General features: G+C 44.5%; 2 protein-coding genes across 2 annotated transcripts; one reads left to right on the top strand and one right to left on the bottom strand.

Moving 5' to 3' along the window:
- Positions 1-2,267: 2,267 nt before the first annotated feature.
- Positions 2,268-9,761, bottom strand: CUNH20orf202 (chromosome unknown C20orf202 homolog). Its single transcript, XM_089513511.1, has 2 exons — positions 9,477-9,761; positions 2,268-2,584 (listed from the first exon to the last, which is right to left on the bottom strand). The coding sequence occupies exons 1-2, from the start codon at positions 9,540-9,542 to the stop codon at positions 2,363-2,365; spliced, it is 288 nt and encodes a 95-aa protein (XP_089369637.1). The 5' UTR covers positions 9,543-9,761; the 3' UTR covers positions 2,268-2,362.
- Positions 9,762-17,304: 7,543 nt separating this feature from the next.
- Positions 17,305-25,355, top strand: TMEM74B (transmembrane protein 74B). Its single transcript, XM_089518443.1, has 2 exons — positions 17,305-17,432; positions 22,505-25,355. The coding sequence occupies exon 2, from the start codon at positions 22,545-22,547 to the stop codon at positions 23,232-23,234; it is 690 nt and encodes a 229-aa protein (XP_089374569.1). The 5' UTR covers positions 17,305-17,432; positions 22,505-22,544; the 3' UTR covers positions 23,235-25,355.
- Positions 25,356-25,386: the final 31 nt, after the last annotated feature.

Raw genomic sequence — 25,386 nt, forward strand, 5'->3', positions numbered from 1 at the left:
GTCAAAATATACTAAAAGATACCAGAAGAACCGCTTGTTGTTAAGCAGACTTGAAGGGTTTCAAACAAATTTTTTCTCAAAGGAAAGCGTCCTTATGTTTCCAAAGAGGAACTATATAGGGATGATAGTCCAGCCCATCTAGAGGGTACCAGATTAGGGAAAGGTGACCTGTGTGATCTATATTTTATTGGGAGCCGTTTAGCAGATATGACCCAAATCTGACCGTTTAATGTGCTTGTAGCAGCTTAGAGCCCTTTGGCAATGGACAAGTTCAAAATCAGAGTAAATGGAACTGTAAAAATAGAAACAATGGTGACGGATCTGTTTGGGATGAAGCTCCAGAGCTTCCCAGTTCCTGGAACTCTCTTTGGGCCAAACCTAAAAAAATGCATAATTTCCATATCCCAAACTGCCCCAACTGGGCAGGGACATACCCAAATAATCCTTTGTGGTTGTCCCCAACACAGTCTGGGTAATCAGCCAAAGGTTGATTGCTACACAGCTGAGACAGACACCAGCAGCTAATGAACAAGCAAAGCCACAGGGCACTACATAGTTCAGCACTTACTTTACTTTAGTAAACACAAGCCTTAAGTCCCAAACAGTTCATTCGCAAGCATCAGGTTTGGCAAGAAAGTTAGCAATATCCAAGTCAGGTAAGCAGTGTCCAGAGTCAGTCAACACAGTCCAGGTGAAGCACAGAGTCCAAGAACATGCTGGGGAGCCAGATAGGTTAGATAACTAACAACACCTGGAGAGCAGGGCTGGGAATTTATAGATCAGGAGCTCAATGCAGCTGCTGCTTAATTAATTGCTGCTTTATATGAATCCTTGGAGACCTCCTCAAGCCCTTCCTTTGTTGTCTCTGACAAAGGTAGATAAGTTGTCTTCTGTACCTGAATGGGCAAGACTCTGCCAGAGCTAATACTGCATTCTGGTCTAAGATGTGTGGCTCTGGAACCTATTCCTGCTCTGGTTCATCAGCAGGTCCACTGCTTCAGTCTGTGAGACAGAGTTCGGGTCCATGTTCTGGAAGAATCATAGAGTTGGAAGAGACCACAAGGGCCATCCAGCCCAACCCCCTGAGATGCAGGAGCTCTCAATCAAAGCATATCCGACAGATGGCTATCCAGCCTCTGTTTAAAGACCCCTAAGAAGGGAGACTCCACCACTCTCCAAGGGAGTGTGTTCCCTTGTCAAACAGCTCTTACTGTCAAGACGTTCCTCCTAATGTTGAGGTGGAATCTCTTTTCCTGGAGCTTCCTGGAGCTCTGGGTCCTAGTCTCTGGAGCAGCAGAAAACAAGCTTGCTCCCTCCTCAATATGACATCCCTTCAAATATTTAAACAGGGCTATCATATCACCTCTTCACCATCTCTTCTCCAGGCTAAACATCCCCAACTCCCTAAGTCGTTCCTCATAAGGCATGGTTTCAAGACCCTTTACCATTTTAGTCGCCCTCCTTTGGACATGCTCCAGAAGGGCATGACAATAGTCCCACTATTCAGATGCTTTTAAAGCATCCCAGTTTCTCTCTCCTGCTCTCACTTTCCCCCTTTGTCTTGTGTCTTAACAACACTCTGATGTTGCTTGGCCGCACATGTCCCAAATTTCTTCTGTGAGGTTGGAGGGTATGGGTTTGTTATCAGATACTCATTTGCCTCTTTCTTAAAACATTGTCCCAGCTTTATGCACTGCATATCCTTCTCCAAGCGCAGAAATTGTTATCTGCTGAGGTTTGGTTCCAGGAACCCCCGTGGATAACAAAATCTGTAGATGCACAAGTCCCATTATAGACAATGGCAGAGTAAAATGGTGTCCCTTATATAAAATGGAATACAAAGTTTGCTATTTGGAATTTAAACTTTTTTTAAAATATTTTCAAGCCGTGGATGCTTGGATCTGTGGGGGGAAAAAATCATAGATAAGGAGGACCAACTGTATTATCAGTCAATTTTAGATTTGTGAGTCTGAAAGCTGAGGATTGTTCTTTTTAGGAAAGGTGTCTTTTGCCTAGAAATGTTAAATATTTAAAAAAATAAAATATGCCACTGCTGTTATTGAAGATGATAATACAACCCTCTGGGACTTTATGCTGACATCTCCAAACTCCCATCCTAGTTTGTGTGAAAAAGAAAATCCCAAATATTTGAAAAGAATATGAATCATGAATGCAGACTATATTATGCATACATATATTAACTATGCTTTGCGTAATGTATTCTACTTCCTAACTACAGATTTGGATTCCTTTTCAAATGGACAAAACACAAAGGACACGGGGTGGACTTGTTAAATTTCCTTGGACAAAAGACACATGCTTTTTAAATGGACATCTGATTCTCAGCAACTTGGTAGCTCTGTCATGGTAGAGAATTTCTCCTGTCCCTTCTGACTTTGTAGGACCTTCTTGGTGGGACAGGGGTGCCCATATCTTCTGAACTGGAGCGGGCCCTGGATCCAAACCCATCTCTGCTTGGGTCAGAGCTCTCCCAGTCTGCGCTCTCCACTTTCAGCTCTCGCAAAGCAGTGTGTAGTTGCAACAGCTTCTCCAGCAACTGCTGGTCCTGCAGTTGCATTTCAGCCTGGACAAGGAAACAAAGATGAGAGAAGGATTTCAGTACCTGCTAGTCAGAAATCGGCCAGATTATGCTGAATGTGTGGTGGGGTTAGACTGAGTCACTTGGAGCCAGTGTGATGTAGTGCTCTGAGAGATGGACTAGAACTCCATGTGACAGGGTCTGGATCCTTGCTTGACCATGGGAATACACTGGGTGACTGGGCAAATCCCATTCTCTCAGCCTCAGTGGAAAACAATGACAAATCTCCTCTGGATAAATCTTGACAGGAAAACCTCATTATAGGGTTGCCTTAAATGTAAAGGTAAAGGTAGTCCCTTGACATGAATGTCTAGTTGTAACTGACAGTTGCAGGTGGAGCTCATCTCCATTACTAAACTGAAGGGCAAGCGTTGTCTGAGGACTGCTCTGGTGGTCATGTGGTCAGCAAAGTGATACCTTGCATTTATCTACTTGGATTTGCATGCTTTCGAACTGCTAGGTTGACAGAAGCTGTAACTAGTGACATGAGCTCACCCCATCATGCAATACTGTACTTGGTCCTTGAACTGCCAACCTTCTGATTTTCCAGTTGTCAGAATTGGCATCTTAACCACTAAGCCACCACATCCTTTGGTTGCATTAAGGTCATTGGCTGGAAATGATTTGAAGGTACACCTCCACCAAAACAATGGATGGGTTCCTTTATTAAATTGTGAGGTAGGGTGGATGACCCAAGGCTGTTCAAGTTGCTCCCAAATTTAACTTTTTTGGACTGCAATGCCCACAGTCTCTCTGGCTAAAGGACTCTGAGCACTGCAGTAAAAAAAAGGTAAAAATATCAACCGTGGAAGTTGTCCCTATATACTCTGCAAATTTCACAGGTGAAAACCAGGGGCACATGTGGCCAAACCAGATCAGAGTGTGGTCAACACGGCAAAAGTTTTATTGAGAAAGAACACACAAGCTAGGAGAAGCTGCAGCAGTTTGCTTTTGTCTGAGCTGGCTAGGGAGGGCAAAATTCTGCCTCTCCAGTCTCCCTTGCTTAGTTAATGATGAACCTATTATGCAGCTAGGGAGGTAAGCTGAGCCCAAAGGGTGGAAATGGCAGGAGGAAAGAGAAACTGAGCCATTTTTAAATGAAAAAGTGGGATGACAGAATGATAATCAGGGCTGTCTCTGGCAAATTGGGACAGTTGGAGGGTATATCGGCTGGCTCCTATCACTGTAACACACTCCCCCCCAAAAAAATATCACCAACCCTCCAACATACTGAAAATTGGTAGAAAATATGGCTGTACAAACTGGAAGGAGACATCTGGTCACTTCTGGGTTGCATTTTGGCTAATTCTGGGGAAAATACACTAGTGTGGCCCACTATAGGAGTGAAAATTGACCCTGATCACCTCAGTCCAAAGGAAGCCACAGTTTCCTGGCCTCTATCTCTCCTCTCAAATGTGGAGATTATAATGGTGGTCTACATTACAGGGATGTAGAAATGATTTATCTGGATCCCTGAAAAGAGGTAAGGGGATTCTGGGAGTTCCAGTAAAAAAAAAGGTAAGTTTCCAAAGCTGGCTGAGAACAAAAAGATGCTAGAGGAGAAGAATACTTTATATGTATTAGCCTACTAGCCCCACCACCTTTCCCTTCTCCTTTTATGTCATGTCTTTTTAGATTGTAAGCCTGAGGGCAGGAAACCGTCTAATTAAAAAGATTGTATGTACAGCGCTGTGTAAATTTACAGTGCTTCATAAATAAAGGTTAATAATAATAATAATAATAATAATAAGTATGTCTCTGTTTATCTCAATTAACATCTTTTCCCACACAAGCCTACCTTCAGTCTGAAAAGTTCTAACCCACAAAGGTTTTCTTCTGTGGATTAATGTGGTTTGCGTGAAAGAAAGATCTTTCTTCATTGCTGTGTTTGGGCTGAACAAATCACTCTCCTGAAAGTGCCAGTTCTCTCCTCCCTCCTGTTACCCCCATGCCCTATTTGCAAAGTCACAGTGGCATACCTAGTACATTTGATACCAGGTGCAGATTATTTTTAAAATACCCCCCTTCCCTTTTCAGCAGACTTTCCCAGGTCTAGTGGGTTTGCTGGCCAGGTAGGAAAGGGAGGCAGGGCACTTTCCCACCCAGCCAGCAGACTCACCAGATTCAGGAGGCAGCCCCTTCTCGCTAGTGCATTGGGTGACAGCCTCCCAAGATGTCACTCAGTGTAGCCCGCACCCCCTGTACTCCCCTGGACAGTCGTCCCCTTTTCATACTTACATTACATATTTGCAGAGATAAGTAAGCTGTTTGAAAAGATGCATCCAATTAATAGTTAATCGGCTTAAAAAAAATCCCATTCAATTACATTTATGTTACAAGGGGGAGGGGGAATCAACTATTAACATAATGTTAAATGGTATTTAAAGGAACTGCCTGCAATAAAAGCTTTAACAGAATGGAGTTCTGTTATTTTTTATTTTATTTTATTGTTTTTTTAAAATTTAGGATAATAAATAACAATAAAAAGTAGCCCAATGTGTTAGATTTTTTTTTTTTTACAAATTTTAACTTTAACTATTTCAACCTGTTTGTTCCCATCTTTGCATATTTGCTATGTTCTGGGACTTGTTCAGTAACTGGAATTTTAGGTATCTTGGGTCCAAAACACACTATAGAAATATCTAGTTTGATACCGCTTGAACTGCCCTGGCTCAATACTGGTGAATCCTGGAAACTGTAGTTTTGTGAGACATTTAGCCTTCTCTGACAGAGAGTTCTGGTGCCACAATAAACTGCAATACCCAGGATTCCCTAGCACTGGACCAGGGCAGTTAAAGCAGCCTCAAAATGGATTATTGCTGCCGTGTGTTTTGGACCATGGAGGATGCACAGAGTGGCTTTTCTTCTCTGTTGCTGAGTGACCAGCAGCTGAATGATCAGAGATGTGGTGCCCGGCCCAAACTGGGCACTGCCCCTTTCAGAAATGAAACAGTGTTTTATCGGTGAGTTCTTCCCAGCTGCCAGTAGCAACACTCGGTTGGACCATTCTCCCCGATCCATGCCTTTCTGTGTCGCCATCTTATTAACCAGCCTCAACCTTTGAGTCACCTTGAGCATCATTTCAAATCCATCCTGAAAAGCAATGAATACTAAAGAGGGAGGAGTGTAAAACATTACCCTGTCCCTGGCTCAGACAGAGACTTTGCTCTGTCTGCAGCTTGGAAAACAAGACCCCTGGATGGTACAGTGCCCAAAGATAGCTGTATTCAAACGTGTTCTCCTTCCATTTCTCCTTTCATTGGCATTCATCCTGTTCTTCCCTTTCCTTCCTTCCTGTTATTGCTGTTAATATTGTCATTATGTTGATTATTTATGTTTTTATTTATTTTATATGCCACTTTTCTCTCAAATTGGACCCAGGGCAGCTCACAAAAGAGGCTTAAAAACAACAACAAATCAGTTCAGTTTTAAAATACAATGAAAACATCCTGTTAATCTAAAAAGTAAAAAATGTATTGAAAACACCCCAAACACCCCAATAAGAAGCCTCCCTGGCGCAATTATGTACCCTGGTGGTGCAGTGGTTAAATGCCAGTACTGCAGCCACTCACTCAGAAACCACAAGGTTGTGAGTTCAGTCCCAGCCTGGGGCTCAGGCTTGTAATGGGGGCAATTTGCTTACAGTTGCAAATTGCTTAGAGACTGCTTGTGCGGTATGAAGTGGTATATAAATGAAGCTGCTATTGCTAATTATGTATTAAAAGTTTTTGCCTGCCAGAGAAAGGAGAATAAGGAGGGGGCAAGCCTAGCCTCTTGAGGAAGAGCGTTCCGGAGGTCAGGAGTAGCCACTGAGAAGACCAAGTGAGCCTGGGATGGTGGTGGGACGGAGACGAAGCCTGTCCCTGAAGATCTTAGGGTTCTGGCAGGTTCATATGGGTTATGTGTGTGTTGTGTGCCTTCAAGTCGTTTCCGACATACAGCAAACTTAAGGCAACCCTATCATGGTGTTTTCTTGTTCAGAGGAGGGTTGCCATTGCCTTTCCCTGAAGTTGAGAGAGTGTGACTGGCCCAAGGTCACCCAATGGGTTTCATGGCCAAGCAGGAATAAAATCCTTGTCTCCAGAGTCATAGTTAAACACTGAAACCACTACGCCATGTTGGCTCATGGGTTATATATAGGGCCATTTATGTACATAGCAAAACACAAAAATAAAATAATAAAACAATCCTGACAAGATACACAATTACTTTTTACATATAGAGAAAAAAGACTATGGGGAAAGAATGGGCTAATTCAAATGCAAATGGGGGGAAAGTATAAATCACACTCCACAAAAATATAGATTCAAAAAGAAGTCCTCCAAATACGTATACATATTAACCAATCTTCCTTCCTTCCTTCCTTCCTTCCTTCCTTCCTTCCTTCCTCACAGGTGCCATTTGGGACAGACTGGTATGTCTACACATCTGTCACTGAAGGTCATGCAAGTCCTGGGACCATCTACCTTTAGCTTTATCTCACAGGCAGACAACTGCAGCAGATCCAGGGGAGCAATTTTACACCCCTGGAACCCTTTAGACAAAAATGCTAAGAACACTTTGTGGCTTGAACTCCACTTCTGATTTTGAAAAAGTGGTATTCTGAAATGCCAAACATTGCAATGAGAGCTGCAACCTATTCCAAAGATGAGTTGCTGGTTTCTGAGCTTTCTGGGAGAAGCAATTCACCTTCTCTCTTTGCCTATGCCTCTCTGTCTCTCTCTGCCAGAAAATAGGAGATCCAGGGAGAGGGTTAGGAGTCACAAAAACAGCCTTGGAAAACAACATGAGGTTTCCTTTTTGCCCACTCCATCTTATCCAATTATTCGCAATTAGAGGGAGGAAAAGGAGACAGTCTCTCCAAGAAGTTGGATGTCCACTTCCTAGCCCATAAAACATCTTCAGAGTCTACAGGTTGAAACAGCTAGAGTCTTCATCACACAACTGGTCCTTCTGGCTTCTCATCTTCCATTACTGGAACCCAATTTGTTTTAAATGAGGTGTTGCATTGTGCTACTGCATAAAGCTGCTATTTTATTTTATTTTATTTTATTTTATTTTATTTTATTTTATTTTATTTTATTTTATTTTATTGTCAAGCTGGAAGAAAGAGTGGCTGCTTTATGGAAAGAACTGTAATTAAAGTCCTGGATGGAATGCATTCCAAACATTCATCCAAAAGAACCTTATTTAAAGTTGTATCCCAGCCTTCCTCCAAGAATTTAAAATGCTAGTGATGTTATTGGAGTGAACTTTCTGAGTTTATCTTTATCCTTATTAAAATCAATTAGACTAGGCTGAGAAAGTTTGAATGCATCAAGGTTGACATTCACTGTTAAAGAATGGATTGAATCCAGGAGCATACCTGCACAACTCAGTTACTGCAGCTTGATACCACTTTAACTGCCATGGCTGTGTTTGTTGTACAAAATCCTAGGACTTGTTATTTGGTCAAATACTCTGCTAAGGAGCTTTAGGCCTGTTACAGACTGCCAAAATAAAGCTGCTTCAGGTCTCTTTGGAGGTATGCTATTTAAATGATGCATGCATCCGAAGAATCCGGAAGCTGCACCAAAGCTGCACTCCGGTGCTTAGGAATGGAGTGTGGCTTTGGCGCGACCTCTGGACTCTTAGGACCCATGCATCATTTAAATAGCATACCTCCAAAGAGACTTAAAGCAGCTTTATTTTGGCAGTCTGTAACAGGCCTTAGTCTCCTCTCTGGTGCTACAGTTCAGGTACCCTAAATGGCTGTCTGCACTACAGAATTAAACTGGTCTACTCCTCAGTCCCTCTCGTCTCAGAGTACCTTGGAAACTGTAGTTCAGGGGAGTAGACTAGAGTTCTGCAACAGAGAATCCTAAGTACTTCACCGATCTACATGTCCCTATCCTGTAGGATGGAGGCATAACAGCAAAAGTGGGATGACACCATGAGTTACCACACCACATGAAACCACATGCCAACCCAAATGATGCCACTGTTTTGGTTTAGACATAGGGAAAATCTGTTCGTTTCACATTTACTCACATCCCAGTTGCTTAAACCTCAAGATTTTTTTTCTTCCTGGTTATGGAGAAATTGTTGTTGATGAATCTTTATTTCAGTTAATGACCAAAGAGAAAGCACGAAATTTTCATTAATTCTTCAAAAAGGAAGAGAGGTTCCCATTTTCACTGCCCAAACTGAATTGTTGGTCAACTGATACATAGGTGGACCAAGTTTACCTGGCTCTCCCTACAGGTGTTAAAGATGAGGAGTCTCTCAGGAAAAAATGGTGGCAACCCTTATCTAACCCATGTTGTTGTTAGCTGCATTTGAGTAGATTTTGACTCATGGCGACCCTGTAGATGAGACATCTCCAAGAGTCCCTGTCCTTGACTACCCTGCTCAGGTCCTACCAGGTTCAGGCCATTGACCTCCCTGATTCTCAACTTTCCTAATGCTGCAACCCACAGGTTGAGAACCGCAAAGGGGTCATGACCCACAGGTTGAGAACTGCTACACTAGTGTGTTATAGATTATGGTGCCCACCCTGGGTTTTAGGCAACCCCCATGAAAGCATTGTTCGACCCCCAAAGGGGTTATGGCCTACAGGTTGAAAACCACTGATCTAAGGTATGGGAACTCTTTGACTACTTTGATTTTCTCCAACCCATACAGGGATTCAAACCCAGGCTTTTAAGAGTCAAGCACACAGGGTTTGGATCTGATGGAGGAATCTGTCATGTTTGCTTAATCTCTCATTTGACTTTAAAAAAACCAACAACCACCCTCCAGTCTTTTTCACCCATGAATTTGGAGACATTTGTGAACTTTGGACAATTCTGGGTCGAAAAGCAATGGAAATAAAATCCTCTCCCATGCCTTGACTTACCAGTTCTCTTCTCAGCCAAGCCAGGGCTTGTTCCATCTGCACTTTCTGCTCACTTTCCAATGGCATGCTGAAAACAGAGTGCTTTCAAGCGATGCCACCAAGTCGTGCTTGCTGGGCAGGGAATGAGGAATGGAGAGGAGGGCATGAGCCTTTGAGATTTACAGGCCAGCCCCTCTCTTTCATTCCTGCTACCTCCTCCTTCAGCAGCTCTGAAGCTTTTGCAAAAAGCTACGCAATCTCTCTGCCATGCAGTCGCACTGTGCAGCCGGCAGAACAGAAGCAACTGGTGATGACGCCTTGACTTTGAATGGGAGAGCTGCTTGTGTGGGAACATGTGATTTTTCTCCTGCAGGTTTACAGCCAGTGTCAGTTGGTGGCTCCCATGTCATTGAAACAAGTGAATGAACTCCAGGGTTTACTTTTGATTTTAAAGGAGCTAGTCCAACTGCTAGTCCCCCCAATAAGCACAGTGACAATTGATCAGTCAATCAATTAATTAATTAGAATAGTTGTTTGTTTTTGTAGAATTCAAAGATATAGCAGTGTTTGTCTGTAGAATAAACATGTAGGGAGATCTTGTAGCACCTTTGAGACTAAGGGGCTTGGCAGACCACCACTAAGAGGTGGCTGCAAGCTGCCCCTGGAAGCCCCGGGTTGAGGACATGGCAACTGCATGCCCCACAATTGCGGAAAGGGTGCACTAGCTGCTGCCGCTGCAGCTTTTCTGCAGCTCTTTGGTGCAGCATGTCTACACTCTACACCAAACATGTGGTGTGACTCCGCCTGATGTGTGGTTGGTTGGGTGGCGTGACGCCGGCATGACGCTTGGCATGGGGGCACAGGGTATGTGGTCACCATGCCCCCAGTCTGTCCTCACACCAGTGAATTTTATTGGTCTGTACAGCTCTATCTGAAAGAAAGAAGTTGGCAGTGTGAACTTTCCTAGACTTAAGTCTACTTCCTCTACTCCACTCCACTAAATGCATCCGAGGAAGTAGACTTAAGTCTGGCAAAGCTCATGCTGCCAACTTCTTTCTTTCAGTTAGTCTCAAAAGTGCTGTAATATCTCTCTACGCACTTTTTGGATTGCTGATGGAATTCAGATTTTTAGCTCTGAAGGATTCTATCACAGAATCTTAGAATCATAGTTGGAAGAGGCCACAAGGGTCATCCACTCTAACCCCTTTCTGCCATGCAGGAAATCACAATCAAAGCATGATGATTTAGGACCACTAGGTCAGGTTTCGATGAGAAAAGGAAAGACTTGAGTCATGTGGACAATCCAGGTAATAAGACAGTCAAATTTCAATGGTGTACTACTTGCTCCTTTGCATTTCTGCTTGCACCAAGAGACAAAGGAGGTCTCAACATACCAAAGAAATCAGCCAACTCTTTTGCATGCCCCTGTCATGTTCTCTGCCAGACTTCCCCGTCCATCCATCCATTGATCAGTTATCCTGATCGAATTACTGATTTTGTCACACTAAAGTTGAAGCCATCAGTTAGTCCAGAATCTCATTGTAAATTTTTGAGAGAAGCATCAAAACTTTTGTTACCTGGCAATATAGCCCTTACCCAAAGGCTAGTTTTCAACTATAAATATTGATACCCAAATCTAGCCTCTTTGCACACAGTTGGTTCCTGTTCTGTGCTTCATATGCTCTATTGCTGTTTTCCATGGCCTGCTCTTTGGATAAGTCAGTATAGCCCTCCTTATACCTTTAAAAACTCTGCTATCCCCTTTTCAGCCCTTATTTTCAATTAGCCCTGAATACTGTCTGTGTGAATTGTTATTGTGTGTGTGTGATTGGACTCTGCATTTTTCTAAATAAAACCCTCCTAAAGGTCTGTCCCCCAGATTTGCATTGTGCAGTTCAGATGACCCTGGGGCCAGGCTTGGTCCTGATCCTTGTAGAGTGGACACAGATCTGGTGGATACAGCTTGATCCCAGGGTAAACAGCCTTTACCCTGGGTCAGTTTGACCCCTGGTTTACCATGGAGTTTCCTGAAAAATGTTTACATGCCCCCCTCATGCGTCTTACCTTGTTGTGCTATCATTGGTACTGAAGAGTCCCCTGTTACACGTATGATGCAGAAAAGAGGTGTGTGGCCACATGAGTGCAGCCAGGCACCCTGTTTTGGTATCAGACACAGCGACAGGGGGCTTCTCAGTACCAGTGATGGCACAGCAAGGTAAAGAGCATCTGCCAGTAGTGGGTCCCAGTTCAGCACAGGGACAGATGTGTAAACACCTGTCTGTCCCTGCGCCAGCTCAGTGACTGACCTGGGTGCGCACCAGGGCCAGAATAGCAGAGGCTCAGCCTGTGCTATTCCAGCCTGTCTGTTCAAACTTGGAGTTATTACCGGTATATACAAGTGCAAACAGTCCTAAACGTTACCCAGCCTCTTGCAAAGCTGTTTTCCCCAACATTTAAAATAACACTGAGAGTTGGTGAGGACCCCCAGTGCCCCAATCTTCCTTTAGGTAATAACCCCCTCTGAACAAATCTTGTCATGAAAATCAGATGATGAGAAATCTTGTAGCACCTTTGAGACTAACTGAAAGAAAGATGTCAGCAGCATGAGCTAACGTCATTAAGCCTAGGAAAGCTCATGCTGCTAACGTCTTTCTTTCAGTTAGTCTCAAAGGTGCTACACGATAGCTCTACATATCGGTTCTACAGACTAACATGGCTATATATTCCAATGATGAATTCTCCATAAATTTAGGAACAAAAACAAAGTTGAGGGCTGCCAACATAGGGGCCAGAAGCAGCCCCAGTGTTGCCCTTTGCCTGTCCTTGGCTGGATGGAGAAAGAGCTTGACTTAGTAGTATAAGCTAGAGTCTTTATATTCCCACCTACAACTCTCATTATCACAGTATTGGGGAGAAACAATCCTGTGCAGTTTCCAACCGGCTCCAATGCCTTGTTGTGCGTTGCTAAGGAAACCTTGCCACACACGGTTGTCATGATGCCACGATGCCTTCTCACTCGCTTGCACGCAACAGCGCCTTTTCAAACCCCTGCTCTTAATTTATTTTTCCCCTTTTCATTAGCTAGCACAAAATGTCTTTGAATGAATGCATTTGGAGGAAACAAATGCTGAGGAATAATAGATGTCCTTGGGAAAACATGTCCTGGGATGGAACAGAAGGAGAGGCCAGCCTCCAGCATTTTGTCACCATCTTCTGCAGACAATGAGAAAATTGACATCAAGTCTTGGTGAAATTTTGCCATGATGGGAGACCTCCCATCTTATTTAGATCTGATTTACAGTATATTCACACTCCAAAGTTACAAGGCTTTGATACTAATTGAATGATCATGGCTTGATAATACAGTATCCTGGGATGTATGGTTTGGTGAAGTATCTAGAACTCTCTAGTTTATTCCCTTGAAGAAGAATTGTTGTTCTTTATCACCAGAATTCTTCATTGCCCGCAGAAGTATACATGATGCTTTGGTTTGAGCATTGGACTATGACTCTGGGGACCAGGGTTTGAACCCTGGCTCAGACATGGAAGCCCATCATGTGACCTTGGGCAAGTCACACCTTCTCAGCCTCAGAGGATGGCACTGGTAAACCATCTCTGAAGAAACTTGGAAAGAAAACACCAGGATAGGTTCACTGCCTTAGGGTTGCCATAAGTTGGAAATGACTTGAAGGCACACAACAACAGCAAAGTAGTCATAGAATCATAGAGTTGGAAGAGACTCCAAGGGCCATCCAGTCCAACCCCATTCTGCCATGCAGGAACTCTCAGTCAAAGCATCCCCGACAGATGGCCATCCAGCCTCTGTTTAAAGACCTCTAAGGAGGGAGCCAGTGTGATGTAGTGGTTTGAGCATTGGACTATGACTCTGGAGATCAGGGTTTGAATTCCCACTTGGCCATGAAAACTCACCAGGTGACTTTGGGCAAATCACACTCTCTCAGCCTCAGAAGAAGGCAATGGCAAACCTCCACTGAACAAATCCTGCCAAGAAAACCCCTTAGGGGTCCCATAGGTCAGAAACAACGTTAAGGCACATGAGAACAACTAAGTAATGTGTCCTGGCCTGATCCCCCCACCCCCTGAAATCTTCTTTACTAGATCTTCATAAGTGAACCTCTTTCTAGTCTTGCAACTTCAGTGAGACTAGTAGCCTGGCCTCATGTATTCAGTTAGTTCAATTACCATCTAAGGCTCAAAATGTGTTACATCAGGGGATGCTGGGATGCAAGACTAGGGAGTTTATCCACACTGCAGCTAATTTTGGCATTAAAGAAAGATTAAAGCACATTTAAAGCATCCTGCAAATAAAGCAAAATTATGAGTAACTGCGCAAATGATTATGACACTCAATTGCCCAAATAAAGTGACATTAGAAATGCACTGTCGCTGAAATCCCCAAAATAAAAAGATACATGCTAATGCTTCTTGGTGACTTCTTTAATGGTCAGTTGTGTGTGATGTCATGTGAAATTATTTCACGTAATTTTCCCCAGATATTCACTGGATAAACCTCCAGTCTCCTTCGTGTGATAGATTCCTAGGAGAAAAGAGGAAACAAGGGATAGGCACCTTTCCCCCCTCAACTCTGGGCCCCTCACCTGGGAAGGGCCTGGAGCAACAGCACCCCTGAACTATTGACCATCTTGCCCTAGAATCAGAATCCTAGACATGGAAGAGACCCCAGGGGTTATCCAGTCCAACCCCATTCTGCCATGCGGGAAAACTCAATGAAAATACTTTTGACAGATGGCCATCCAGCCTCTGTTTAGAACCCCCAAAGAAAGAGACTGCATCACCGCACTGCCTGCCTGCTTAGAGTCCAGTATCAGCTCAAGTGTGCTCACAATGCTGTTGGATGGTATGATTCTGCCCATTCCCTCCAGGCTTGCTTGAATTACTCTTCCATTGCCCCACTCCTCCCCTTCCTTGGGTCCCACACTCTAAAGCTTCAAGGACTTTCACCCTTGGGTTTTTCTAGTACTAAATGTGGCACTGGAGAAGAGGAATGAGGATATAATGGACAGCCAAAAAGACAAACAAATGGGTCCTAGGACAGATTAAAACAATGTGGATCATTTTAATATGTGTATATCTTGTTTGTCTCTTTAAATTGTTTTAAAGGTTTTTAACTGATGTGTGTTTAACTGATTTTGTTAGTTAATTGTTGCTGTCCACCTTGATCCTTCCCTATGGGAGCCAAGAAGGTTAAACTGAGGCTGTTGTACTTTGTCCAGTGCTGGGCACCACAATTCAAAAAGGATGTTGACAAATTGGAGCATGTCCAAAGGAGGGTGACTAAAATGGTGAAGGGCCTGGAAATCATGCCTTGTTTAAATATTTGAAGAGATGTCATAATGAGGATGCAACAAGCTTGTTTTATGCTGTTCCAGAGACTAAAACATGAAGCAATGAATGCAAACTACAGGAAAAGAGATTAGGAAGAACTTCCTGACAGTAAGCGCTGACAGTAAGTGGTGGAGTCTCCCTCCTTGGAGGTCTTTAAAGTCTGGATGGCCATCTGCTGGGGATGCTTTGATTGGGAGTTCCTGCATGACAGAATAGGGTGGGACTGGATGGTCCTTGGCATCTATTCCAACTCTATGGTTGTATGATTCTGTGAATAGAGTGGCACCATTACTTCCCTTGATCTAAACACTATACTTCTATTGATGCAGCCTAGAATCACATTGGTCTTTTTAGCTGGCATATCAAACTGTTGTCTCATGTTCAACCTGTGGTCTACTAGGAGGCCCAACCAGGTGTCACCTATATTCTGGGTGTCACACAGTGTGGTCTGCACCCCTCTCACCCTCCCAGTGATGCCACTGAGCAGGAGAAAAAGAAGAAGACGGCCTGCCAGATGAATAGACTCAATGAAGGAGATAGGTCTGAACCTGCAGGACCTGAGCAGAGCAGTGAAATATAGGGGATCTTGGAGATGCTCATCCACTTGAGTCAGAGTCAACCGAAGGGCAGTTAATAACAATAACAAGTGCCCAGTTGGCGCTGCCCACGTCTTCCTTTTTTCTTGGCACTGGGCATGCAAATGTGGAGGGATGGCAGGGGAATGATCAGTCAGGGCCTTCCTTCTATTGTGGGGGTGGCAGAGGGGGAGGACAACACAAGTTTCATGGGGGAAGTGCCCACCAATGAACCATTCCTTCCCTTTGCTGTAGCCATCCCTCCCTGGCAGAGGCAAGAAATCATCCCCACCCTCCTAGGGAGCTTTGAGCAGGAAATCCAGCAAGATTTCCTGCTCAGCAAGAAACAATCCCTCTCCCTTGCTCCATTCCTTCTGTCCCTCCTTTTATTCCTTCCCTCCATTGGGTGGATGGAGTGTGTGTGCTTAATGTCAAACAGCTGGTGCTTTAGCTGTACTGGGGCTGCAATGTGTGTGTGTGTGGGTCTTTTCCTCCCCTCTTCCCTCCATTCCTCTTCTATGGGTACATGGGATGGATGTTGTTGTATTCATTTATTTAATTGCACTTAAACCCCAAAATGGGAACAGAATTGGCAGAGGAGAGGGGGGATGGTTTTGCATAAAGGACTCCCTCCCTCCACCCACTTTTCAGGGAATTTGTTTTGCAAAAGCAGACCAGAGAGAGATCTCCACATATGTGGCTTTGCCTTTTGCAGATTTGATTTGTGGTTTTGATTAATATGTTCTGTCTAGGAATCACTAGGTCCTCCAGTGTACCTCTATCAGAAGTTGACCATGGAGTTGAGCTGGAGAACTCAGAGGTTCCTAGAGAAAAACTTCTCTATGCATTTGTAGGTCCTCCCAACACAATTCTATGTTAATAAGAAGTCTTTAAGCAGGGGCTGGATGGCCATCTGTCAGGGATGCTTTGATTGTGATTTCCTGCATGGCAGAAAGGGGTTAGAGTGGATGACCCTTGTGGCCTCTTCCAACTATGATTCTAAGATTCTGTGATAGAATCCTTCAGAGCTAAAAATCTGAATTCCATCAGCAGTCCAAAAAGTATGTACAGAGATATTACAGCACCTTTGAGACTAACTGAAAGAAAGAAGTTGGCAGCACGAGCTTTTGCAGACTTCAGCCTACTTCCTCAGATGCATTTGGTGGAGTGGAAACCAGTGACAGACATATGTATGCCATTGGGATGTGAGGATGTCAGTTCAAATTCAAAATCCTTTGGGTACAGAAATGAAGTAGCAACCTTTCATCCCCAAAGGATTTTGAATTTGAATTGACATCCTCACATACCTATGGCATATATAATGCATCTGAGGAAGTAGCCTAGGAAAGCTCATGCTGCCCATTTCTTTCCTTCAATTATTAATATTATTATTAAGCTTTATTTATATAGCGCTGTAAATTTACACAGCACTGTACATACAATCTTTTAATTAGACGGTTCCCTGCCCTCAGGCTTACAATCTAAGATAGGTGCTACAAGAGCTCTCTAGGTACTGATTCTACAGAGGAATATATCTTTGAATCCAAGAAGGTTATTTCTTGCATACTTTTGCTTGCCATCAGGAATATTTTAAAAAAGGGAGGCAGAGAAAGAGAGAGGGAGGGAGGGGAAAGGCGAGGCCACTCCCCATCGCTGAAGCCCCATCATCCTTAGCCTCTGAGCTGGGGAGCATGGGAGTTGTAGTCCAAGGGCCCTTAAAGGCGCAGCGGCTGCAAAGCTGGTGCTGAAAGGACAGCTCCGCAGCCACGCCTTGCAGGCGCTATGCCGCGACCCGCCGCCAGAGGGCGCGGCGGATGCTCTCCTCCTCCTCCTCCTCCATCCTTCCATCCTTTCCTGCATCCCTCCATCCATCTCCAGCTTGGCCCACACTCTGCCACCTTCCTGGATCCCAAGAAGAGCTTCCTTGGTGAATGTTGGTGGTGCCAAGGAGGAGGGAGATCCCTCTCTGGATGCCCCTGGGCAGGCAGCATGCGCCCCGAGGCAGCCCTGCTGCAGGTGGGCCAGGCCAGGCGAGGTAGGTAGGAGGCTGGGAAGGGAGGAGAAAGCCCATCATCCACATCTCTGGGCTGCCATGGTGGGGGTGCTGGGTGGGCAGAAGGGAGGAGGGGCAGCCATGGCGATGAAGTCATCCCTCCAGGCAGGATTGCTGTGCCAGAACAGAGGGGCTCCCTTCCCTTTCGAGCCACTACTCCACTCCCTGTGGGGCGTTAGGGGGTGTGTAAACCCCGATTGATAAGACTACAACCCTCATTGCCCCCAGTCCACCAGCTGGGGGTGATGGGGAGTGAAACACGTTGCCTTCCCAGCGGCTTGTGGTGGCCTCTCTTCCTTGAGAGGTTTTTCAACAGAGAGCCAGGGTGGCTTAGTGGTTTCAGTGTTGGACTATGACTATAGAGACCAGGATTCAATTCCCAGCTTGGCCACTAGGTGATATTGGGCAAGTCATGCTCTCTCAGCCTCAGAGGACGGCCATGGCAAATCCCCTCTGAAGACACATGCCAAGAAAACCCCCTGATAAGGAAGCCTTGGGTCATCATACATTGGAAATGACTTGAAGGCACACAACACACACACAAGAACCAAGCAAATCCTTGGCTATAGGTCTCCTGTTTTATTTGTATTTATTTATTGTATTTTTACTCTGCGTGTGTAGTGTGTGCCTTCAAGTCATATCTGACCTTTGGTGACTTTAAGGCGACCCTATTGTAGGGTTTTCTTGGCAAGTTTCTTCATAGGCTGAGAGAATGTGATTTATACCCTGCTCTTTGGAAATGCAGTCAGAGTGGCATACAAACTGGTAATTAGTTCCCTGCCCTCAGGCTTGCAGTCTAAGGTGTTGGACTATGATTGTGGTTCAATCCCCCTGTTGAGCGTAAAAGGCCACTAGGTGACCTTGGGCGAGTCACACTCTCTCAGCCTCAGAGGATGGCAATGGCAAACCTCCCCCCACCCCTGAAGAAATTTCCCAAGAAAACCCTATGACCTTCAGGCCACTATGTCAAAATGACTTGGAGGCATGCAACAACAAAAAACAGTGGCTGGGTGTGGGCAAGAGAGAGAGAGAGAGAGAGCTAGTACAGCATTCCTTGGAGTGTGGTGGAGTCTCCTGCTTTGGAGGTTTTTAAACAGAGGCTGGATGGCCATCTGTCACTCATCCATCTACCCAACCTTGCCAGTACAATGGAGCAGGGTATGCCCTTTCCCCCACGGCTGCTACACAAATCCTTCAGGTAACCCTTGCAAGCATTAGCCCCTTCCAGTTGCCTCTGACCTGGGGCAGAATCCTAGACTTGGAAGAGACCCCAAGGGCCATCCAGCTGTCGGGGGTGCTTTGACTGTGTCTTCATGCATGGCAGAATGGGGTTGGACTGGGTGGCCATTGGGGTCTCTTCCAACTCTAAGATGCTATGAAATCCTCTATGAAATCTATTTCCCCATCTGCTTCTTTTTGGGGGAGCTGCCCTGGGTCCCTGCAACCTCCCAGAGGGGTTTGAATCAGCCCAGCTATTCTCCTGAAGGGCTCCCTAGTCCACAGAGACAAGGAGTCTAATTTTATGAGACATAGCAATGGTGTGTCTCAGGCTGAGGAGCAACCCCTAGGTTGTAGTAGTAGTAGTAATTGTGTAGGCCTTGTGTATGAACAAGGAGAGGAGAGGAGGAGGTGGTTAGTAGAGTGAAACAGTGCACCTGATCCATCAAAATATGGTCAGGCAATTCCTGTGTCCCATTCTGTTGCTTTCAATAGGTACTGAGAGCCCAAGCCTAGCCATCTTTATTCAGAACATGCGTCCCATGGAGTATACCCATTGGCATTGTGGTTTGGCTATTAGACTACAACTCTAGAGACCAGGGATCAATTCCCAGCTCAGCTGTAGAAAGCCACCTTTGGCAAGTCACACACTCTCAGCCTCAGGGGAAGGCAACGGCAAACCTCCTCTGAACAAATCTTAACAAGAAAACCTGGAAATGACTTGAAGGCACGCAGTAACAACAGAAGTGTGCATAAGATTTCAGCCTTTGTTCTTTTTCCATGCTTCCAGTCCGCTTCGACATATGGCAAACCTCTGAATGAGAGACTGCCAAATGCTCACCAACAGCCTTGCAAACTCAAGGGAGAGTCATGGCTTCCTTGACAGAGTTGATCCTTCCATCATTCAGTCTTCCCTCTTTTCCTACCACCTTCCCCAGCATCGCAGCCTTGGTAGCGATCCATTTTTGGAGCACCATGCCTTGTGAGTCCATGTCTGTGCACAAGAGGCCGGGCTTTGACTCAGTCTAACCCATGGGTTACTTTCCACACTCCCTCTCCATCTTCTCTGTGTGTGCATGCAACCTGTGTGCATATATAGATTGTTAATGCCACACTCCAGCCCTGATATTTGCTGGTTTGCAGCCTCTGTGGCTAAATTGATTGTTCTCTTCTCCTTATGCAGTGTTTCTTTGCACCTTGCTTTCTCATGACCTTTACATTACAGCTCCATTTGCAAGAGGTGTTTACCCAGCTGCTTTTCTGCACAACAATTTTGTTTAACCTCTTCCAGGAGGTGGTATCTCCAAGCTGCTGTCTTGCTCTACCAAGAGACCTGGGCAATGGTAGAGTAGCAGCAAGGGTAATGCAAGGGTAAGAAAAGCATGAGATGTCCAAGGGCACAATTGGGGACCATCTGTTGGGCCTTCCCTCTGTTATCTCAGAGTTCCCAGATCTACCTCAGGAAAGCCAATCTAGCCTAGAGCATACCTTTTTGGACTTGGCTCAGTCCAATCCATGTTCAAAACTTTGGTTAGGAATGGTCTTCGGCATGTTAAATTCGCTCAGACTCAGAGGGAGTCAGTGGCAAACCTCTGAGTAAATCTTGCCAAGAAATCTGCCTGCCTGCCTGCCTGTCTGTCTGTCTGTCTCCCGCCTTTCTCCCGAAATAGGGACTCAAGGCACTTTATATGGAGATAACTCTATGATTTGGTTGCCATATTGGTAGTATTCAAAGATATAGCCATGTTAGTCTGTAGAATCAGTATGTAGAGAGATCTTGTAGCACCTTTGAGACTAAATGAAAGAAAGAAAGAAATGGGCAGCATGCGCTTTTGTTGACTTCAGTTTACTTCCTCAGATGCATCTGAAGTGGACTGAAGTTTATGAAGGCTATTGCTTCCAATTTCTTTCCTTCAGTTAGTCTCAAAGGTGCTACAAGATCTCTCTCCATATGTTGGAGTCAGTGTGAAGGCAACAAGAACTACAGGTTGAGTCTCCCTTATCCCCAATTCTGAAATCCAAAATTGTCCACATGGGTGGCTGAGATAGTGACAACTTTGCTTTCTGATGGTTCAATTTATTTTGTTTCATGCACAAAATTATTAGAACAACTTTTTGTTTCATGCACAAATACAAATCACATCCAGGCTATGTTTTTAAAGCGTTTATGAAACATAAATGAATTTTGTATTTAGAATTGGGTCTCGTCTCCAAGATATCCTGTTATGTATATGTAAATATTCCAACATCTGAAAAAACAAACAAACTCTGAGATCCAAAACATTTCTGATCCCAAGCATTTTGGATGAGAGAGACTCTACCTTCATGTGGATAATAATATGGAACATTTATTTATTCATTCAATTTATATCCCATCTTTCTCCCAGCACAGAAACCTAGGTAGCATATGGCATTTTAAAAGCACAATACACAGTTAAAAACTGTTAATACAAAATGTGAAAACACAATTAATCATAGGACACATTAAAATCATCCAGCATAAAATTAAAATATCCCAGTTTAAAATTCATAGTTTAAAATGGAATGGGTGCATCTGCAGGAAGAGATAAGTCTTTAATACTCTTTTAAATCCAGACAGCATGTTTAGCTGTCCAATCTCTCCTGGCAGGTCATTCCACAGTCTAGGGATGGCTGATGAAAAGGTCCTCTGGCTGACAGTTGCCAGTCTGTTCCTGGCTAGTTGAAGTAAATGACCTGAGTGTACAGGACCCATTATATGGGAGGAGGCAATCCTGTAGATAACCTGCTTCATAGGTAAATACTTCTTTAGTTTTTTTGCTGGTTTTTTGGGCTATATGGCCATGTTCTAGAAGAGTTGCAAAGGAGGATTAGTGTCTGCTAACAGGTGATCATTATCTGCTGGGAAAGCCCCTAACCCTGGCTGGTTTCTCATTTCCATTTGCTTAGTCCTCATTTTGCTGTTCTTCTGGACTGGTAGCCAAACTTTTTTCACTTTAAGAACATGTTATAAACCACCCTGGGCATAAAATATGGTTTGATATCACTGGAATCCTGGACCATGCCAACAACTATCAGGTCAGAATGCACAGGGAAGCCATTGACATCCACAAACATCTGGATAATTTCAACCGGAAAGAAGAAACTCTTAAAGTGAACAATCCATATCAGCTGGCTACCGATCCATATCCTCCCACCCTGAACAATACATAGATTAACATGGAATTTCCTCTGTACCCAGGGTCACACAGTATATATATATCCAGCTCTCTTCTATGCCAGCCACAGATGCAGGCGAAACGTCAGGAATAAACTCTTCTAGAACATGGCCACATAGCCCAAAACACCCAAAAAACTATGGATGGCATAGTTAAAACTATGCTTGTTTTAACAGAGTCATAGCTACAGGAAATAAATATATTTCTTGCACAGTAGCAGCACATTTTGAAGAATTTGTTCTTGAAATGTTTTGAAATGTTTTAAAGGTCAATTCAAAGGTATAGCCGCATTAGTCTGGAAAATCAGTATGTTAAACAATCTTGTAGCGCCTTTGAGACTAACTGTAAGAAAGAAGTTGGCAGCATGAGCTTTCCTAGACTTGAACCTACTTCTGCGTATGCATGCATGCATGCCTTTGAGGAACTGGCCTGAAGTCTGCAAAAGCTCATGCTCCCAACTTCATTCTTTCAGTTAGTCTCAAAGATGCTACAAGATCCCTTGCATTTTGGGTGCATGTCAGGGATCCCATCCCTTCCCAAATCACCTGAAAGTTGTAGTAGATGAGCCAAGTGGATGATTCCTGGGTTCATGCTATTCTCTTCAGTCTGTTCTTGTTGTTTGTTGTTCTGTCCCAGCAGATGAGGCACTGACAGGGATGAGCCAGGGGACTGTATCCCAATGGCGTCCTCACAGCCCCTGGAACTGACAGTCTTGGGGAATGGCCCAGGGCCCAGCCAGGGAGCCCCAGAAGGGGAAGCTTCCTCATCAAGGACAGTTCCCAGGTTGGGAATTGAGAATGCCTCTTACCAAGGGGAAGAGGAGGAAGAGGAAGAGGCAGAAACGTCCTTCCGGAGCAGCCAAGGCACAGCAAGCAGGAACACAGCGCCTTCGAGGGGGGACTTGTCTCCAAGGTCAGAGGATGCCGCTTTGTCAGACTCAGCTGGGAACTCGGCAGACTATGGCTTCATTTTAGCTCTCGTGTTCTTGGTTGGTGGGATTTTGCTGGTGATTGTGGCCTACAGCATCCCCCGGGAGGTACGGGTCAACCCAGACACTGTCTCCGCCAGGGAGATGGAGAAGCTGGAGATGTATTACGCCCGCCTAGGCTCCCGTTTGGACAAGTGCATCATAGCAGGCCTGGGTCTGTTGACTTTGGGTGGGATGCTTCTTTCTGTTCTCCTGATGGTGTCCATCTACAAAGGGGAGCTTTATCGGAGAAGAACGTTCCCAGCCTCCAGAGCTCCTCGAAAGACTTACGGATCTATAAACTTGAGGATGAGGCAACTTAATGGAGAAGGGGGACAAAACTTGGTTGAGAATGAGGTCATCCAGATGACAGATGCTACCAACGTCAGTCAAAGCTGCTAATCTTTTTGGGGTTTTTTGGAAATGGTGGGTCTCAAAGAGCCCTTTCTGCTTAAAAGGTTAACTGAAACAACTGTGGGGTTTTCTCTCTCTTGAGGTTGGAAAAAAAAGGTTCAGCATTCATATTTAAGGATAACTTTGTACCATGAAGAAATGAAAGAGAGAGGGAGGGAGAGAGAGAGAAAGCAATTATTAGAATTTCATCACCTCTATGGGGGTAGTTTGTGGGCCTATGACTCTGGAGACCAGGGTTCGATTCACCGCTCAGCCATGAAACCTACTGGATGAAACCCTCAGGGGAAGGCCATGCCAAATCTCCTCTGAACAAATCTTGCCAAGAAAACTCCATGATAGGTTTGCCTTAGGGTTGCCATAAGTCAGAAATGACTTGAAGGCACACAACAACATGCTGGGAAGCTGTTTAAATCACATCTCAGGCAAAACTACACTGACAATGCCTCTCTTATGAACAACATAAAAAAAAAGAAACTTGGGAAAACCAAATATTACTTTATATTTGATGGGGGAAGTAGAAACTTCTTTTGGACATACACTGAGACTCAAAAAGATGTGAGTTCCCCTCCTTGCAAAAATGTTTTCTGTGCTATGTACAGTACCAGGATGATGCCCACAGACCCCCTGGTAGCTTTTTGACTGTTGCACAACCAATTTGCCTATGCTGATGAAGCAGAGCCAAAGTCCCTTCTCCGAGGTCTTTGTGGACTATAGTTCTGTACAACTGAGCCTGGCTGGAGGCCTGGACTTTTGAGTGAGGTGACTCTGATTTTTCTTTTTCTGCAGCCAACAACCTCTTAGCAATAGTTCCATCCGGAAGATGCACAGACTGGAACATCAGCTCTGAGTCTTCCTTGGAAAAAATAGGAAGACATTTGGAGGTCACCCAGTTTTGTACCTGCTCCCTGGGCCTTCAAGGTCTTCTTGTCACATCTTTCACACCATTTGTATTTGTAGCACACTCTGTGGAAAGGAATCACAACAAGCATCCAACCTGCACCAGCAAACCTCATTCCCTGGTCTCACGTGGTTGACTTGAACATATCTGAGTGAAAAGACATTTTGGAGAGCCATCCTGTTATTTAGTTCCTTTATCAATGAGCAGCTTGTTCAACCAGCCAAATCGCCTGCCTTTTGAAGTTGAAAGCCTCGGCCGCCTTGCAGGGACAGAATTACATCTTGCATGCGGAAGTATGAAACATTAATGAAGGCCAGCGTGCGGCTGAGGAAAAAGGGAAAATGTGTCAGCAGGAAATTTAAAAATGGAAATGACTCAGACACGAGGGTGACCTCTAAAAGGTATGGCTGCCAGTAAAAATGTAAAAATAATATTTGAAACAAATCAGGATGCTGCCATGAGCCACACATTTCTGTTAAACCAAGGTGCAGCTATAGACCAGGTAATTTTTAATCACCTGATATCCGTCTTGTCAAAGGGGACGAGGGGAGAGGCACATGGGAAACCAGCTCTACTATTTGATCGTAAAAAGGTCGGCTTGTCTTTCAGCTTTGAACCCCAATTCCTCTGCCATCCCGCTTCCCAAGGATTCCTGTAATTTTTTTAATTGCCTATAATTAGGAGTGGGAGGAATGAATATTTTTTGCAAAGGTTGCTGGTGCCTTCATGTCAATGGGGTGGTGCATTTGCTCTGGATTTTAATGGTAGATTTAATGTTGCCATCCAAAGTGCTGAAGCCTGTCCCCCTCCTTGAATGATGGCTTTTTAAAAGTTCATACTAAAAACCCAGAGTGGATTCTGCATCCCATGGATAAGGAAACCACCAGCCATCATTGGGGATGAGATGGGGAATTGCGAGCATGAGAAAAACATCTGAGCAATAGCCAATCTAAGGCTGCATCCACACTGCAGAAATATTCCAGGTTGAGACTATTTTAACTATCATGGCTCAGTGCTGTTTTAGTTTATTGTTGTACCAGAGCTCTCTGATAGAGAAGGATCAATGTCTCACAAAACTACAACCCCCAGGATTCCATAGCATTGAGCCATGACAGTTAAAGTGCTATCAACCTGGATTATTTCTGCAATGTGGATGCAGCCTATGTGATAAATGGATCTTCACATGAACCAAAACTGGAGGTAGACTGGACTGTGCCATTCCAGACTATTGGTGTGGGTTTT

The sequence above is a fragment of the Sceloporus occidentalis genome, unplaced genomic scaffold, assembly GCF_023333645.1.
Source record: "Sceloporus occidentalis isolate IW3139 unplaced genomic scaffold, rSceOcc1.0.p SCAF_3, whole genome shotgun sequence".
Classification (NCBI taxonomy): domain Eukaryota; kingdom Metazoa; phylum Chordata; class Lepidosauria; order Squamata; family Phrynosomatidae; genus Sceloporus; species Sceloporus occidentalis.